This window comes from Epinephelus fuscoguttatus, linkage group LG1, assembly GCF_011397635.1.
Source record: "Epinephelus fuscoguttatus linkage group LG1, E.fuscoguttatus.final_Chr_v1".
Taxonomy (NCBI): domain Eukaryota; kingdom Metazoa; phylum Chordata; class Actinopteri; order Perciformes; family Serranidae; genus Epinephelus; species Epinephelus fuscoguttatus.
Window position 1 is genome coordinate 14,724,171 of NC_064752.1, and position 17,237 is coordinate 14,741,407.

Below are 17,237 nucleotides of genomic sequence, written 5' to 3' on the forward strand. Positions count from 1 at the left end.
TATGGCGTGATGATGTTCTGTAGTCTCATTTAGCATGCGTCTTTTTTAAATGTCAGTGTGTCATTCTGTCAGTTAGTCTTTCTGTCTGTCCCACATTTTTCTACTCACTGACATGGTCAATCTATGTGAAACTGCACATAGGTATTGAGGACTGGCATAGATAGAAGGTGACAAAGCTACCAATGGGTATGGACTAGTTGTCATAGTTCTTATTAACAGGTCAACATTGTCAAATGAACACACAATAAGCAACAAGATAAATATAACATGTATTTTTATTGATTCCAACAACCAGTGATAGGTGGATGAAAACCTTCAGAAACATGCCTCAATCGTATCAGACTCCACTCTGATGAAATATACCTTTCTTTTCTCTCAAAGATGATTTTTGTTTTGTTTCCCCTCCTCAATGATTGTTGCTGCATCCAGAATGCTGACCTATTTACAATCTTTACAATGATGTCCTGTACAAAATAGAGAAATTAAGTTTTACAAAGGATTCTTTAGAAAAGGAAAAGAAATATCAAATATTTGAGTATTAAAAAGGAAAACATCATCTAGAATGATTTTCCTAAACAATACATTAATGTTAACGTTTTTCTTTTCTCATCACACAGCAAGTTTACATGCATTTACAACACTTAGAAACCCTTAACATTTGCACGTCAGTGACATTAGATACCGCATAACAGTTTGTTTTTTTTTAATCTTAGTTTAGTCCACAACAAGCTTTGCAAAAATATGACTATTCAGCAACCTGTATTGGCCGAAGAGATCAGATCCATCTCTTTATCTGCTTCCATTCTACATCAAGTTAACCATGCAAACAGTGAAGTGCCGATTCTTGCCAACTATTTCAGGCTCACAACTCCATTCTTAATTTTTTTTTTTTTTTGTTTATCGTCTTTTGACCATTCACAAGCCCAGTTCGGATACTTTTTCTGCCATTCATTCAGGACAAAACACATGAAACGGCTTCCAAACTGCTTAATTTCTTAAACATCTATGAACCCTGTTCTCAACGCAACACCTCCGCTCCTTAAGGCTCAGTACTATCTGCTAAAAACAAGCTCCCACTTTGTGTCCCCGTGGTGCATTTTGGTCCAAATTAAGAACTCAAAGACAGACCAGATGAACACACACCGCGTTTGCTCGTGAGGATCAGACATTCGCTGATTGCCAACACCAGTAGAAGTTGCTGCATAGTCCTGATACACTAGTAAGCAAACACAAATCACAGCTACTACAGAGCAACAGGCACAACGACCAGTGAATGAGATGAGAAGCTCGAGCTGATGGCTTTAGTTAACCTGCAGAGACAGACCAGAGTTGGTTGGTAATACTGTCAAATACCTGGAATATTTACAAATAGCTGACATTAGTCTTAATTTGGCATCTTTTTGCTCTTAACTGATTCATTTTTTGACTTAACAGGCGACCAATCAGAGCTTAGGAACAGCTCAAAGTTTTGTTAACAGCCTAATGCAAAAAGTGCAATAACGACGCAATAAGCAGCTCAGAATTTAAAATGTTCAACTTTCCTCTCAGGGTTTGTCATAAAAGTGGTCTGACATTCATTTACAGGACTTATGTACATGTGAAGTTCAGTCTGAGCACCTAAACAATGACACAGCATGGGATGAACAGGTGAATTATTTCGACGACACTTGCACAACCACTTTGTCTGCCATTTACTCCATTAGGGCTTCTTTACAAAAAAAAAAATCTACACAAAGTACCTTAAAAAGAGTTTAAATATCTTTCCTCTTGCCTTGGAACAACTACTTCTCCATAATCACTTTACCGTGTCGTGTACCCAAAGTGTTCTCAAATATGAATACTGCACGACATCAACGTGGGCGCACACCGCACAATGTCTCACATGACTTCACTGTCTAATGTCTTCAAGACTTCTTCAACAACACGTCCTAAAAAATATCAGTAAATTATCTTCCAGATCTATTTCACTTTAGTTTTTTTGACAGTTATGACACAAAACTCTTCGCTAACCTACCCTGAAAGTCTATGTGATCTTTACTCAACACTATAACAGCTTGGGACATTAGTTAAAGAGCACCATACGTACCTAAATGAGCATAATAAGCATGAGAATGATCATTTTAATTCTGTTAGTAGAATGCTTGAACTGCCGCGAATGAAAATGGGCTTAGGTTGCTTTAAAGTCACGCTTCTCAGACATTGTTAAAAGTGTTATGCAGTGGAGCTTCGTGATAAGGCTTCCTTTAAAAGCACCTACAAGATGACTGATACTGTTTAATGGTTGTTTTTTTCAAAGAAGTATTTTCTATACATTCATAGCTGAACTTAAACCACTAACATGACAGTCAATATGCATGATTAAAGTACAGTATTTGGTTCAGTATATTAGATATTTGCACCAACTAATATAGATAAAATAATATGCGATGTAGCCTGATTGTATGTACAGAATATATACAGTAACTACTCTGAGTATGGGGGGAAAGATCTGAAACAAATGTATTCTTTCCTTAATAAACGCCATAGAGAAAAAAGAAATCTGAATTGGATTCAAATAGAATTTACTCAATCTGTTTAATTAGAGGGTGTTTGTTATGTTATATTATCCCTGTGTAATATAAGTATCTAATACCTGATATATATGGCAACATTGGTGACGCTTGGTAAAGCAGTTCATAAAACTAAATTAAGTGCTTGGAAAATACTGTGCAGCGACAAAGTGATGATGTCACATCACTAATAAATAGGGTTTGTTTTATGCAAAAGAGTATGACAGCAAGTTTAATGTCTCAACTTAGAAGATTAAGATGTAAAAATATGTGAAAACGTATGCTGACAGATGATCCTGTAATATTTTATAATTGGATATTGTTAAAAAAAAAAAAAAGAAAAAGAAAAAAAAGATGATCAGTTGAAATAAATAGTGTTGATAGTTGGACTGTCTTCACTGGGATGATTTCAATGAAAGCACCAGTAAACTCTGCTGAAGTTGAGATGACACTGACGTCTTTGTTGTTAAGGCATTTTATGTATCACCTGCTCAGGTTGTAAAGTTCAGGATTGCATATGTATAAGATTTGGCCTTCAAAGACTTATACAGTAGATATGTACCAAAGAACTTTGCAGTAAATAGTAGCATCTGTCATGCTGTCATACTCTTTTCCACAATGAGTCACCGTAATTGAGATTAGCTCCTGTGGTCAAGCACTCCGTTTCCCATGATGCACTGGAGCACAACACGGGAAGGACTGCGTGAGCTGTTGCAGGAATCACCTGAAGTCTAAGTGCTGAGACGATGAGTGTCGTCGTGATCTATTAGCACCAATGTTACTGAGTACTGAGGGCTAATGTGGTGGTAAAGGGATCTGAACTGAAGTGAATGTCGTCCAGTCAAATCTACAGTAACGGAATAGAATATAGCTTTTCATTCAATACTTGTCAACAGTCTTTGAAAATACTGTATGTAATAAAATGATCTGCGTTGATAACCCAGGTATACGTTTAGCCTACTGTGGGAATGACAGTTGAAATCAACTATTTCTAAGGGTTCATTTGTTCCTGAATGTGCACTGCGTCATTACAGTGGACACAAAAAACATAAATCTTAAGTGCTAAGTGTTGAGTGAAAGCTTCGTGTTCAAAGTTTAGGCAGGCTAGGGTCTTCTTTGTCTGGGGACTCAATGTAATTGGCAGCCTCTTGAAGTTTCAAAAGCATTGCCATCTATAACAAAGAGGAGAGAGGTCAGAAATCAGCAATATTACAGGATCCATTTCAGTTTTAAGTATTCTTAAAAGCTGATAATTCAGAGAAAGAACATCACGACGTGCTCTGTCTCTTACCAGTGGATCAGATTCCATGGAGCTGGGCGGGGTCTCCTTGTGAGGCCGCTCCTCGCAGGGCTGACCGGGGCTGCTGGAGCCGATACTCGGGGGAGGCAAGTGGAACAGTTTTGCCTGGTCCTGCTGGGCAGACGGCCAAGGCAGAGTGCCCCTCACCCACTCCACTGGGTCCTCCCAGACTGCCTTCTGGCCGTGGACCTGAGGTGTCACAAAATAGCAGATGTTTTCTTTTTGTCCGCCAATGAAATCATTTTTTCTGTTCAGTTTGTCTGTTTGACAGCAGGATTATGTAAAAACTACAGGCCTGATTTCTATGAAACATTGTGAAAGGTGTAGCAAGGGCCAAAGAATTTTCGAGCAGATTATTTTTTACTTTTGTTAACACTACGAGATAGGGCATGTGGCCTTGGCAGAATAAATGCCAGACATCTTAAAATCCAGTAGGTGGTTATAGAGTTCAGTGCGATGATCCCAGTATCCAGATGCTTGTGAGTCAAAGCATAGCCCCTGCCACTGTCTGCCTGGCACAGCTAACATACATAAAAAGCTAAGCTAACTTTAGCATTGGATTTAGCTGAGTCAGTAAATTATATGCCTATTGAAACCTACAACTCCATTCTGACTGCTGATAGTTTGCCATGCATTACTTTTCCTGACGAGATCGTGGTCTGTTTTAAATGTTGTGTTATGAGTTTGGGGAGGAGGATGAGTTTTTCTTTCATCTTTCTCTACCTCCCTTTCTTTTATGTGTCACTATTCACTTCTGGCTTAGCCTCGTGAAGCTGTCATCTCATTAGCTTCACTTAGAAAAGTCAGTGGCTAAAGAAGTCAAAGTTTAAATAATCTGAACTTAGTGTGAATCTCTTTGTGGTAATTGGAGTGGAGTGCCACCCAAAGGATAGCGCTTCCACCTCGTTGGGCACCACCGCTCTCCTCATAGGAAAATATTGTCTCAGGCAGCGCACAGCGGTATTGCTGATGATCATTTGTGGGCAGTTATATGCACTTGGGTAAAGTGGTTTCATGGGAGAACTGCTACACTTCTAACAATGCTTTGTCCTTAAACTAAGTCATGGCTATGGGAATGTTAATACACACATATCTTAGGACTAATTATACTCTTACTCACACCCTAATGTGAATCACTGCAATAAACTACACCAGAGGTATCAAGGGAAAGTGTTTGAAGTTTACGCTTCACAAGAACAAGCAATAATATTCACTGCAATTTCATTCCAATAGTTTTGGAATTATATCCAGACGTATAGTGGTGGAGTTTGCCGATTTGAATATCATAGAAATTGGACTCGGCAGTGATCTGCGCTCACCCAGTGCCCTTTTAGTTACCAGATAAAATTAGAGCGCAACACTTCCTGTGGAAGAGAAGCCACCAGTACTTGGTGAGGAAGATAGTATAGTAACTGGAGACCAGTGGTTCTGGATTTGTAAGTTGTGGTTTCTCACCTTGATGCCATCCTTGGCCCCCTCCTGCAGGTAAGGAATAATAGAGTGGTTCCACAGGTCAATGAACCATGATCGAAACTCATCCACCGTGACTGGACAGGACAGGAAGAAGCACGGGCCTGAGGAAGCATGGGAGGAGAAAGAAGAACATCTCACATTGAGAAATCGTCACATCATTCACACAAGTTCTCAATATTCCCTACAAAATATAAACGCAGCTTTCTGCAGGCGCTGTCCCCATGAGAGGGTGCCTCATACCAATGAGGAAGTCCGACGTGCTGTGCTTCTCCAGGAAGGCGTGCAGATGATACCACAGTTTGGGCAACCAGTCTAACACCCTGATCAGGTCCTCGTTGGTCAAGCTTCTCTCATCCTCTGACTCCATTAGCTTCCTGTGCAAGTAGCGCACCAGGAAACCGTTGGCTGGCTCCACATTGTTGGAGAAGGTCACCATCCTAAGACCATTAAAAGCACATGTTAAAATTATCTCTAAATACAGACTAATAAGTGGGCTAGTTTGCTCGTCAAATATGGGTTTAGCTATGCCTTTATCCCTCTTATCCACTTCAACACTAGATCACTGAGTTTACACTTTATGTTAGACACACAGGGATGGAATGGCAATTTGATTCAGATCTTTAAATGTTACTTCCAGAATCAGACTGTATTAAATAAGGCCATATCGCATCACATATAAACACATAACCAACCTGAAGCTGAGATGGAGGCCGTGGTTCGCTATCATCTTCACCGGCTGATTGCTTGTTCCAATAATGTAAGGACTGAAGAACAGGAGCAACATTAGTTCATTAGTTACTTCCTATGATCACATGAATACTCCTGCAGCTAGTTTCACTTTGTGTCTGTGGAGCTCACCATTTGTGATATTTGCAGGTGAGAGCACCATTCACGAGTTCGCTGATGGACACAGGGTCATGAATATCATCCAGAATCACAACCAGCGGTATTTCTGACGTGCTGGTTTCCCGATCGATTTGATTGGCCAGGTTGGAAAGATACAGCTGCAGATCCTGAGGAGAGAAGGGAGACAGAGAGTGAGACAGATACTGAGGAAAGGAAGCAGACAGCATGACGACACTAAATGATCTACTATTGTACAGATCCAGACAGGACGTCACTTTCTGTCACCTTGCATGACTGGCGGTGCATGTTGAAAGTGACCACGATGCCGTCGGTGACTTCACGGGCACTGCGGTCCACCAGGTACTCAGCCAGCCGGGAAGCGAGGTAGCTCTTACCCGTCCCGCTCGGTCCAGACAGGATGAGACGGCGGTGTTTGAGTAGCAGACTGATGTAGTGCTGCATCATGGGTTTGGGAATGAGGGTTTCAAATACCAGGCTGTCCACACACTTCTCCTTCAAACCTGGACATAGTGAGGAAAAGTGATAATGGACTCTGCTGTATAAAGAATGAAGCTGATGACGATGTGCTAAATACTCAGCAGAAATTAGAACTGGTGATAAACTTCACTTGTATACTTGATATTTAAAGGGACAGTTCACACCAAATTAAAAAACACATATTCCTCCTCTTACTTGTAGTGTTCTTTAAAAGTGTAGATTGTTTTAGTGTGAGTTGCCAAATGTTGAAGATATTGGCTGTAGAGATGTCTGCCATCTCTAGAGCTAGATGGCACTCGGCTTGTGGTGCTCAAAGCATCAAAAATGTATGTTTAAAAACTCAACGTCAATGTCTCTTTCCAGAAATCATGACCCGGTTAGTCAAGATAATCCACAGACCTTGTTGTGAGCAGTTTTATGTAGGAACTATTTTCTTTCCACTGAACTACCTGCCAACCGTTTCACAACGCAGAAGGAAGTGTGCATCTACTCATATACAGTACGAGAGGCTTGTGCTCTTGACAGCATGAGGTGCAAACAATAATGGCGTCCTCTTCGGCTGAGCTATAATGTTAGCTAGCTCAGCAGTGCTAGGTGAGCTAGCAGTAGATGCACTCTTCCTTCTGTATGGTGATTCGTTTGGCAAGTGTAGTTTGTTAGAAAGAAAATAGTTCCGACATGAAAACACTCACAACAAGGTCTGTGGACCCGGGTCATGATTTCTCATGAATTTTTCAAGCTGAGCGCCATCTAGTTCCATTATATTAAAAAGAAGGCAGACATCTCTATGGCCGATATCTCCAACACTTGGCAACTCACACCAAAGCCATCTAGATTGATAAACTGCCCCTTTAATATCTAAGCCAAAATAAATATACAAACAGGAAGAGCTTGGGTAAAAAGATGCCGTGAAAACGATTTCTATCACCTCGCATGTCCTTCATAAGCAACATGGAGTTCAAGCATTTTGTTCTGAAAATAACTTTGCATCAAGTGTAGGGAGTCTCTGCACCCCCCGCCAGCCTGCAGGAGTCTAATGTTCCGCCAAAACTTCTATGGGGCCCATGTGTATGAGGCTGGTCAACCAGCTGGGCCTGGCTGCACGGAGATCATGTTACAGAGAGCCCTGTCTGGGCTGCCGCTGCCTTCCCGGCTCTCTTAGCACTTCGCTCCTTAAATTCCTGCATGCAAAAGGTGCAAAGAGGTCGACTAACAACCCAGAACCTCGACTCTCCTCACAGCTCAGATTTAGAGTCACTGATGGGCTTCACATATGTGCTACTTGCAAATCCAATCACTGCTATTATAGAAATATGATGCACGTACGTTACATAAATCTGTACTGGAAGTGACTAGAGCTGGGGGATATGGAGGAAATCAAGATCACAATATTTTTGACCAAAGAAGTATCTATCAAAAATGCATCAGTATTGTTGGGCTGACTACTGGTGCTTTAAGAGAATATCTGACATTTTTGATAAGTAATCATCAGTAATGTGGACATCATGGCTTAGCAGGTGAAGGCAAATAATAGACTGAATCACAGTGTTTGTTTATACTAATTTCCGTGTAAAAAAACCTGTGTCAAGTTCAATTTAACAGCGTTTAGCAAACAGTGGCCAGGTACAGCTGAGATATCAAGAGAAAATGGTTAAGCCATGTTGTAAATGGGAGTGCTGGGTAACAATAAAGAGAGAAGAAGGGCTCCGTTTGTCTTAGATTTCCCTCTGTGAAGGGAAACACACCCAAAGACAGCTCTGGACTCTGCGTCTGAAAGGGACTATTAGCTTGTGTCAATCGAAATGATGGGTGGGGGGGTCCTTAACAGTGTCAGGAATTGGGAAACCCTGGCAGCCTTAATTTTCAGTAATTTAAGAAACAACTTATTGAGGTTGTTGGTGTTGCGATTCCAGAGGAGCAAAGCATAACCTTGTTGAAGTGATGAGTTTATCATCTGCCATAAGTTCATCTGAGTTTATGCTTTGGTCGACAGGTTAGGTTAGGGGTTGGGGTTAGGACAGCGCCCGGTTCAAGGTAACTGAATGCAGGTTTGACGTAAAGAAACGTTGTAAAACAAAACAAGCAGCAATGGATCAAACGGCAATGAAGGCAGACAGGTCCAAATTTAGTCTGATAAACAGACAGACAGGAGGATTTGCACTCAGTTGACACTTGGATAAGACTGTTAAACTCCTCGGATAAACACTTCAATGACAACAACAACATAGCCGATGTAAAAGATATGCTAGAAACCTGATTATGTATACCTAAATATAAATATGTGGACGCAGCTTTTAATGAAAAGATTTGTGGTTTCCGAATTGAAGAGACGTATATTTGACTATGGAAGCTGGACTGACTCCAGCAGGCTCTATTACAGAAAAACAACATTTGAGTACGAGCATAATGAACTTTATTGTATCAGCTTACATGACGCCAGGAAAAAAAAAATCAGATTTCACAAAATAATGTTTTTGAGCCTGCACTGTTAAGTTAATGCTGTCTAACACTGGAAATTGGTTTTAGACTAACAAAGTCTGACAATGCTGAATTCAACTTCAGGTTTTAAAAATGTATCTAATTTAAATGCCACCAATGCTCAACTAGAGAGCTCATCTAAATCCTACTATGATCTTATATGTCACATTTCTCCACAGACCTTTCAGGGACACTGTGATGCCAGTGGGGCCTCGGGACATGCAGCGAGAGGGCTGCGTCTCTGGAGCTTCTCCTCCCAGCACTCTCTTAATATGGCCCATGCTGTAACTGTAGATGGAGTCTGTAGACAGGCCCAGGCTGGAAGTGGGGTCCACCTTGGCTACATACACCTGGGGAGAGAAAAACAGCAAAAGGTGAACTGATTAAATCTGTGTAAATAATATTCAGTGTGTGCAAACAGTAGCACTTGTGATGTTTCAGAGCCAAATAACATTGAATACCTGTCGGAGATGAGACCTGGTATACTACAGCAAATTCAAACACCACTTTTACTAAGTTTGTGATTGTCCATAAATAAAGAAGTTCAGCATTAGGGGTGTAATGGTTCTGTAACAAAGACTGAAATCACGACACAATGGTCCGGTGTCGCAGTTCTGTCTTCTGTTTCGCAGTCTGAGATATCATTAGCGGAACAAGACAAAAACAGGCTGGAAGGCGAGTTTTCCTCCCCACGCCATTCAGGAAGAATTAAACCCACACTGCAACAGCCAGGGCTGAAAAATGAAGCCAATGTGGAAGTGCCAAAAACTGCAGTTCCTTGAATGGCCATTTGGCGCTGGCTCCAAAAGTGTGTCAGTCCCCATAAACCCTCACATTAAATACCTAACTTAACAGGAGAATAAACACGTTTACAGCCTGGTGCAAAAAATGGTTTTGATCTCTACAGCTTGTTTCAACATTCATGACAACTGTACAGGTGGTGAATCTTTATGAGACTATCCCATTTAAATTTTATTAGGCAAAAAGTTACACGTAATTAAGGGCCTGGCTGCTATGAGTTACAGGCTGTCTGTGAGGCATCATGACAGTCTGTGAGTCAGGACCTCTGCCCCCTCGCTTCTTCACAGGCAAAATCCGCTCATCCAAATATGGTCACTTTTGGCTCCAAAAAAACAAGATGGTGACAGCCAAAGTCCACAAACCAATGAATTACGTCAAGGTGACTATGCCCATTATTTTAAACAGTCTATGGTCGAACCGAGCCAAAAAAATAACCAGTGCTATGAAGTATTTATCGCCTCAGACATGCATTTGTACTCAGTGGTAGAGAATACAAAAACTGAAGCATGTGGTCAAAGTGCTGGAGCCCTGCTACAGTGTGCGTTTACATGAGCAGTCTGTGCCTGCCCTATTTAAACAAGCAGTCTAGGAGTGACCAGGTCTGAGTCTTATGATGGAGCATTACTGACATTTGTGTTATTTATTTTTTATTATTAACAACATGCTAGTATTTGTGTCAGGGGTCTGCAAGTGCTGTCAGGAGCCAACAGGACCGGACACACAGGGTCGATTCATCCAGGTCAGGGACAATTTTTTATTACCATTTTCTAAATAGACCTGTCTCAGTCAGATCAGTATGCAATTTTAATTAATGTGAACTTCTACAAAGACTGTGTGTGTGTGTTTTTGCATTTCAGAAAAAGCTTCAAGTGATATTGGTGGTGGTCTCTGGCCGGGCTCACGCTGACAAGTTGCACACTTTGTTGGGTCAGGGTCAGATCGGGTTTGAACGTCATGGGCTATGACTTGGCAGGGGCTGGGAATTTTGTCCTGTGCAGGGCTCTAGTTTAAGTGCCTTAACTGTTAGAGTGAGAATAATGGCCAAATCATCACTGCTGAATGCTTAATTTATCTGAATAAATATAAAAACAAATGTTTTCCCTACTGTACTGAAAATGTGTGTTCCCAAAACCAAGGTACATACCAAACCGTGGATTTAGTGTTCTGTTAACCCCCTGTTTAACATAATTCCATATGCTATTTCTGCATCTCAGTTTCCACCACTGTGCGTAGTGGAACTCTTTGAAGTTACAACATGCTAAATTTATTGTGACAGCTGAATCACAAACCAAACCGTACATTCAGTCCTTGGTCAGGTCACACTGAACAGAGGAGACTCACCTTGAAAGCCTGGCTGACAGCTGAGTCCAGCATGGGCCAGTCCATCCTGCCGTTCACCCTGACGGTGCCGACGAAGAAATCTTGTTGTTTAACCTCCTGTTGATACAAAGTGCAACAAACGGGTGATACAAACATTTAAAATCATGCTTTTTGCTCTGAAGAAGGAGAGCTGACAAACAATATACGTACATCTTTGAAGACATGTAAGTCTGCGACACAAATCACCACCCTGACACGATGATCGTCTCTCTGTGAGGACAGATTGAAGGAATCTGCAGAGTGGACGTCTGCGGAGGAGTAGATACAAAAGAGGATGGAAAGAGAAAAAGAAAAAGATCATGTAGCATGTGTGACAGAAGTTAGATCAACACACAAGCATCAGTTTTAACTTAACCAAAGTCATGTTTAACAGTTTAAAGTAAATTTATGTACAAAAATCAGTAAACTGTCGGGGTACAGAAAATACTCATTTTGAAGGAGGGAGTCAAATATGTATGAATTTTTCATATATGGACATTTGACCTTCAAAATAAGGCAGGAGAATTTTTAAACCCGTACATTTTTAAACAATAGCAATAATATGATTTTACTTTTAATTCTCATACCCCAAATGAAAGCACAGATTAATAATTGGTGTTGGGAAAATTATACAAATACTATATTATCCATCAATTGTTTGGCTTGTAGATGGTTCAGTACATAGATGAGAGGATTTATAGGCCAGGCAGTGTCTCTGCTTTAACGTAAACTGCATCTAAATATAAACTATAAATACCTACATTACACACATACGCACATGAAGTACACACAATCATTAAGTAAATGTGATTCTACAAAGGCACTCCAGCCATTTCAGTTATACTAATTTGCCATTAATAATGCAACACTGGATGGTATTTACAATGATTATTATATCACATACATAAATACCATTTAATCTAAGTGCTATGCCGACTTGTCTACCACTGTGCTGACACCATTCCAGCTCCACTTTGTCAACATGTCAGAGACTGAGCCTTACCTGAGCTGCCCCCGTCACTCAGCCCTCTGCTGTAGCTCTTGGGCATGTGCATGGCTACAGACTGTCGAGGTGATGAACTCCCCAGGGTGGTGAGACCTGAGGACTGGGAGACGGAGTTAGAAGGTCCAGGAGATGGACAGGGGGACAGACCACTTGTCTTGAGCTGGTCGTTCTCAGTTTTCAGGTTCTCCACTGTCATCTACAGACAGTAACAACAGTGCCACAGTCATTTTTATAAAGCACAGTGCCACTCCCATAAGGCCCCATGTCCACCAAAATGTTTTTTTCCCCCCCAAGATTAAAACGCCAGGCACTTCTCAGCAAACGCCCAACTAGGAGCAAACTGGAGGTGAAGCGTTTGAGACATTTTGGTTACATTTGGTTGCTATGATATGGAATATCAGTGGAAGTAAAAATGTCAGCACAAAGTAGAGTTCTTGCTCTGGATGAAGAGAAGGCTGAAGCAGGTAGGGAGAGTGGATGGACCCGCTGGTCTGTGTGAGTTCATATGAGGGAATGTATATTGATATATACACCGATCAGCCAAAAAATTAGAACCACTATCAGGTGAAGTGAGTAAAAGTGATCATCTTCTTACAATGCAATGTTCTCCTGGGGAACTTATGGTCAAGAAGCTCTCGAGGATGCCACTTGATGTGCTCCACCCACCTGAACACCTCTGCAGATGGAGCATCTGGCCCCCGAGCAGGGAAATGCTTCACTGCAGAAACTGCTCAGGAATGGCCGGAGGAACGTGACAAAAAGCAAAAGGCATTGACCTGGCCTCCAAATTCCCCAGATCCAAATCTGATCAAGCATCCGTGAGACATGCTGGTACCTCAGAGGTACCCCTAATCCACGATGGGGCCTCCCTGGATCGGACTTGTCTCTGACATGTCAAGGCATGGACACGTGACCTCTGGAAGGTGTCCTGTGGTGTCTGGCACCTGGGGTGCTGGCTTAGGAACATTTGAGACCTGTCATTTGTGAGGTGGGGTACCAGCACTTCCCAAGATGCTCAATCAGATTGGGGTGTGGGAGATTTGGAGGCCAGGTCGACACTTTGAGCTTTTTGTCATGTTCCTCAGGCCATTCCTGAGCAGTTTTAGTGGTGAGGCATGGCTAATTTTTCTGCTATGGGGCCACTCCACTGTGATTGAATGGCTATGCAAAAATGACTGTGATGAACACAGCGTTTGAACCAAAGTTGAACGCTGGACGCTCAGAGCCTCATCACACTACTGGTGTTTGTAGCGTGGTGTAAATATAAGCCGTTCCCACTGTATAAATTTTAAAAATACATGGGAAAAATCACTTTGGTGGACACGGCCCCTTATATGACTGTTTTTCTGAGTGCAAGCTGAAGATAATTTTAATATTGTATGTAATTTTGGTTGGAATAATTAAGTTTAAAACCCTAGCACAAAAACATTTTAAACAATTAAATACTTGACAGATTACTACAACATACACCAGCATACATACAGTCAACTAACAATGCCCTTGACCTTTTGCAGGTTTTTGAACCCAGTGTGAAGGATTTAAAGTTTGGCAACTTTGATAACTCCACACGTCGACTGCACAAACTCTAAAACCAGCTTTAAAGTGAGGACATTTTTTGAAAGTATAAAATAGAATCAAACATGAGTGGAACATATCACACATACCTGCATGTTGATCATGGCCTCCTGCAGCTGCTCCAGCTGATGGGCAGAGTTCAGAGCCTCCAGGCGGATGTCTGTCAGTTTGCGCTCCTTCTCCCACAGCTCTGAACGCAGCTCTGTTACAACCTTATCATCCGCCACCTCGCCTCCTTCGCAGAGCCTAGAGATATTCAGATCAAATAAGACAACATCAGAGATGTGTTAAGGCGGCAGGGATCATCAGACTGACAGGCAGAAACCGCATTTTCAAATGCTAAATTAGGAACTATGGACACAGCTATATTACAACTGTTGACTTATGTTCTTATAAATAAAGTTCTGAAAAAGTTCTGCAATAATCTGCTGCATATTCACATCAACTTTGGACAATCTAATTCATTCTTATGTCCAATTAAATTTTAAATATTTGCTGCTGTAATTTACTGTACTGTCTAGTTTGGGAGATCACTGCGGATGTTTACCCTGATGATGATGCAGATGCTGATGATTTCATTGACAATGGAGGGTTGCCTCCAACATGGTGGACTTTGGGGGAGGAAGGTGCAGAGGATTCTGGGGTGGAGATCTCCTCGATGTCAGCGTACGGCCCCGACGGCTTGGAACCCTTCTTACTAAAGGCCTTGTTGAAGGAGCTGCGTAACTATAAGGGACAGAAACACGGGATTGGAATAAATGATAGGTCTAAAATTTGCATAGTAACGGTATAATTCAATCAACAAGTAATTCTTCAAAGTAATTGCTTTAAGCTGCTTCCATCAGATAAGCCATGTTTGCCACTGAGAGTTGTCATCCACACCATGTCCTGTAAACCCTCTGGTGCACACTGTATTACTTTATTCTTAATTTGTGTAGCAGCCTAGTTACATATATCTGTAAATTTTGAGGAAACAGTGGGCAAATATAAATGTTAACAGACTTAAAATAGATAAAATCATAAACAAAAGATATCAATGCTCACAGCACACAAATGAAATGAGAGCAGCTACAAAATACAGTCTAAATACTAAAGTTTCTACAGTAATACTCGTCTTAATTAAATCCTGTTGATGTCTACAGTCTAACAGACCAGTTTATTTTCACGCAGATTACATCAGTGCATAAAACAATGATTCTGTAATTTAATTTCACAGTTTCATATAACCTTAACGTGGTACAACGTGATTGTGAGAATCAAATTTAGAGAGACACGGACTACAGAGAGTTTCCAAACGTTTTACAAGTATGACTCATAGAGTGCATGCAGGCGGGAGAAGGGGAGGGGGTTTAGGGTTTATTTACTGTAGCAACATCACTCACCTCAAACACCTAAAATAAAAAGCAGGGCAGCATGAGGGAGAGACCAGAGTCATACTTAATAACAGATTTGGAACAAGATAGGACGAGAATTACACACACACACACACACACACACACACACACACACACACACACACACACACACATGCAGGAGAACAACACAGGCAGCAGCTGACTTCGTTTTTTCCAGATCAAATACAACATAATAAAAACAGATTTGTTCAAAGCTCACAAACACATAAACTAGTTAAGCTGTCAAAACTAGCTATTTCCAGTTAAGACTTGTAGCCAAGGTAAAGGCCAATCTGCCCCCAAAGATCTTGAGTTATTGGTGCTTTTATTACCTCTCGGCTAGACTACTGTAATTATTTGTATGTGGGTGCAGAACAGTCGTCACTACGTCGTCTGCAGGATTTTACTGCTTGTTTTTTTTAGGGTTTTTAACGGTCTGGCACCACCTTAGAACACTTATATCTTCATACTCCAGATGTTGACTGATCAGATGCTCCTGGATGTTCCCAGAAGCAGACACATAAACAGTGGCGAGTGAGCCCTTGTAGTGGCTGCACCTAAAGATCCACCTCTTCTTGTTGGCATATGATTGATTTGAGCTTGACACATTGACTTCATCCTCTGTTGTGCTGCAATTTGTTCTTTTCTGTTGTTAATGTTGTTTGCTTCTGGATCTATATGTTTTGGCATTTTGTGCCTGTTTAGCACTTTGGACAACTGCAGCTGTTTTTAAATGTACTCTACAAATAAAGTTGGACTTGACTTGACTTATTTTTATTCTGTGTGTTACTATTTATTACACACTAGCCTTTTTAGCACAGACATAAGGGTTCAACGCTAAGGTTTTTTTTCACTTGCCCGGTCGGGCAAGTTGGTCAGAGATCTACTTGCCCGAAGTCAGTTTTTACTTGCCCTATAAAAATTGTTTAATTTAAGCAGCTATCAAATAACAAAGACTGCAGTTATTTTTATGTTATGTAATCTTTATTCACACTGTATTTATTAATTAAAACAACATATGTCATGTATTGTAGCTTAATTCCTACACAAAAATGACAGTGTCAGGGCTTAAAGTGAAAACTTTGTCAATCGTTCAAATCGTAACTTTGCGCCCTACTTGAGCCATGCCCACCTCTATTTATTTTTCACCCCTCTCTCCAGTTCTGCTGTATTAACACCGGGTTTAATATATTTTGCTTCCATCTCTCTGCCCTGCTCTACTGTACTTCAACGCTACTTAGCTCTCTCTCTACTCTACCAGTAGACTACAACATCCACCTGTTGCACAAAATGCACACAGCAGTGTTTCCCCTATGATGGAGTTGTAGCAGCGGAGGTGAAGCACACGCATGAAAAATAATTTTCACATGCGTGAAACTTTTTTGTATGCTTGCAAAGCACAGCCTGCTGGGATGTTTCTATGTATCTACTGGCACCAGAAGGGCTCTTTAGGACTAAGTACATACAGTACATGTGTGCACAGTATGAGCAGGTGAAATGTCTGTCTAGCTTACATATGAGGTGTCTCAAGATTTAGGAACATACAATTTTATTGAATATAATAAAGTAAAAAGTCACTTGACATGCTGCTGTTTTGTGCTATGACCTATTTAAGTGTTGGAAGCTGTTATTTACACCTAAACGCAACACAAGCTCAGCATGAGTGCCGTGCTGAGCTGCTGTGCGAGCACCATGTTTGTCTGTGCGTAACAGCAGTCTGTTGGTTATTTACACACTGTCCATTTCAATAACTTTGTCAGCTGACAAGCTGCACCGGGCTCGGGGTCAGGTTTGGTCAGGAAAATGCGGCCCGAGCTGCTCTAGCGTGATCACCTGTGAGTGTGGCGGAACTCCGCTGTGCGCGATACAGAGAGCAGAGGAAAATTGTTAACGCGTGACCATGTAGAGACAGAAATGACACGATGGCATAACACTATAAGTAGTATATTGTTATGTTA

General features: G+C 41.2%; 1 protein-coding gene across 8 annotated transcripts in view; it reads right to left on the reverse strand.

Annotated features, from left to right (window-relative positions):
• Positions 1–257: 257 nt before the first annotated feature.
• Positions 258–17,237, reverse strand: part of nav1b (neuron navigator 1b) — a 155,416-nt gene continuing 138,436 nt past the window's right edge. For 7 of the 8 annotated variants that reach the window (XM_049591141.1, XM_049591112.1, XM_049591097.1 and 4 more), the window contains 13 exons: positions 14,433–14,611; positions 13,975–14,131; positions 12,308–12,506; positions 11,476–11,573; positions 11,287–11,382; positions 9,326–9,494; positions 6,454–6,689; positions 6,181–6,335; positions 6,015–6,086; positions 5,563–5,759; positions 5,305–5,423; positions 3,841–4,038; positions 258–3,721 (listed from right to left, as the gene is read on the reverse strand). In XM_049591141.1, coding sequence (XP_049447098.1) covers positions 3,638–3,721; positions 3,841–4,038; positions 5,305–5,423; positions 5,563–5,759; positions 6,015–6,086; positions 6,181–6,335; positions 6,454–6,689; positions 9,326–9,494; positions 11,287–11,382; positions 11,476–11,573; positions 12,308–12,506; positions 13,975–14,131; positions 14,433–14,611 — 1,959 coding nt within the window. In that variant the 3' untranslated portion in view covers positions 258–3,637. The remainder of the gene's footprint in view (positions 3,722–3,840; positions 4,039–5,304; positions 5,424–5,562; positions 5,760–6,014; positions 6,087–6,180; positions 6,336–6,453; positions 6,690–9,325; positions 9,495–11,286; positions 11,383–11,475; positions 11,574–12,307; positions 12,507–13,974; positions 14,132–14,432; positions 14,612–17,237) is intronic. The other variant, XM_049591121.1, reaches the window with a different exon arrangement.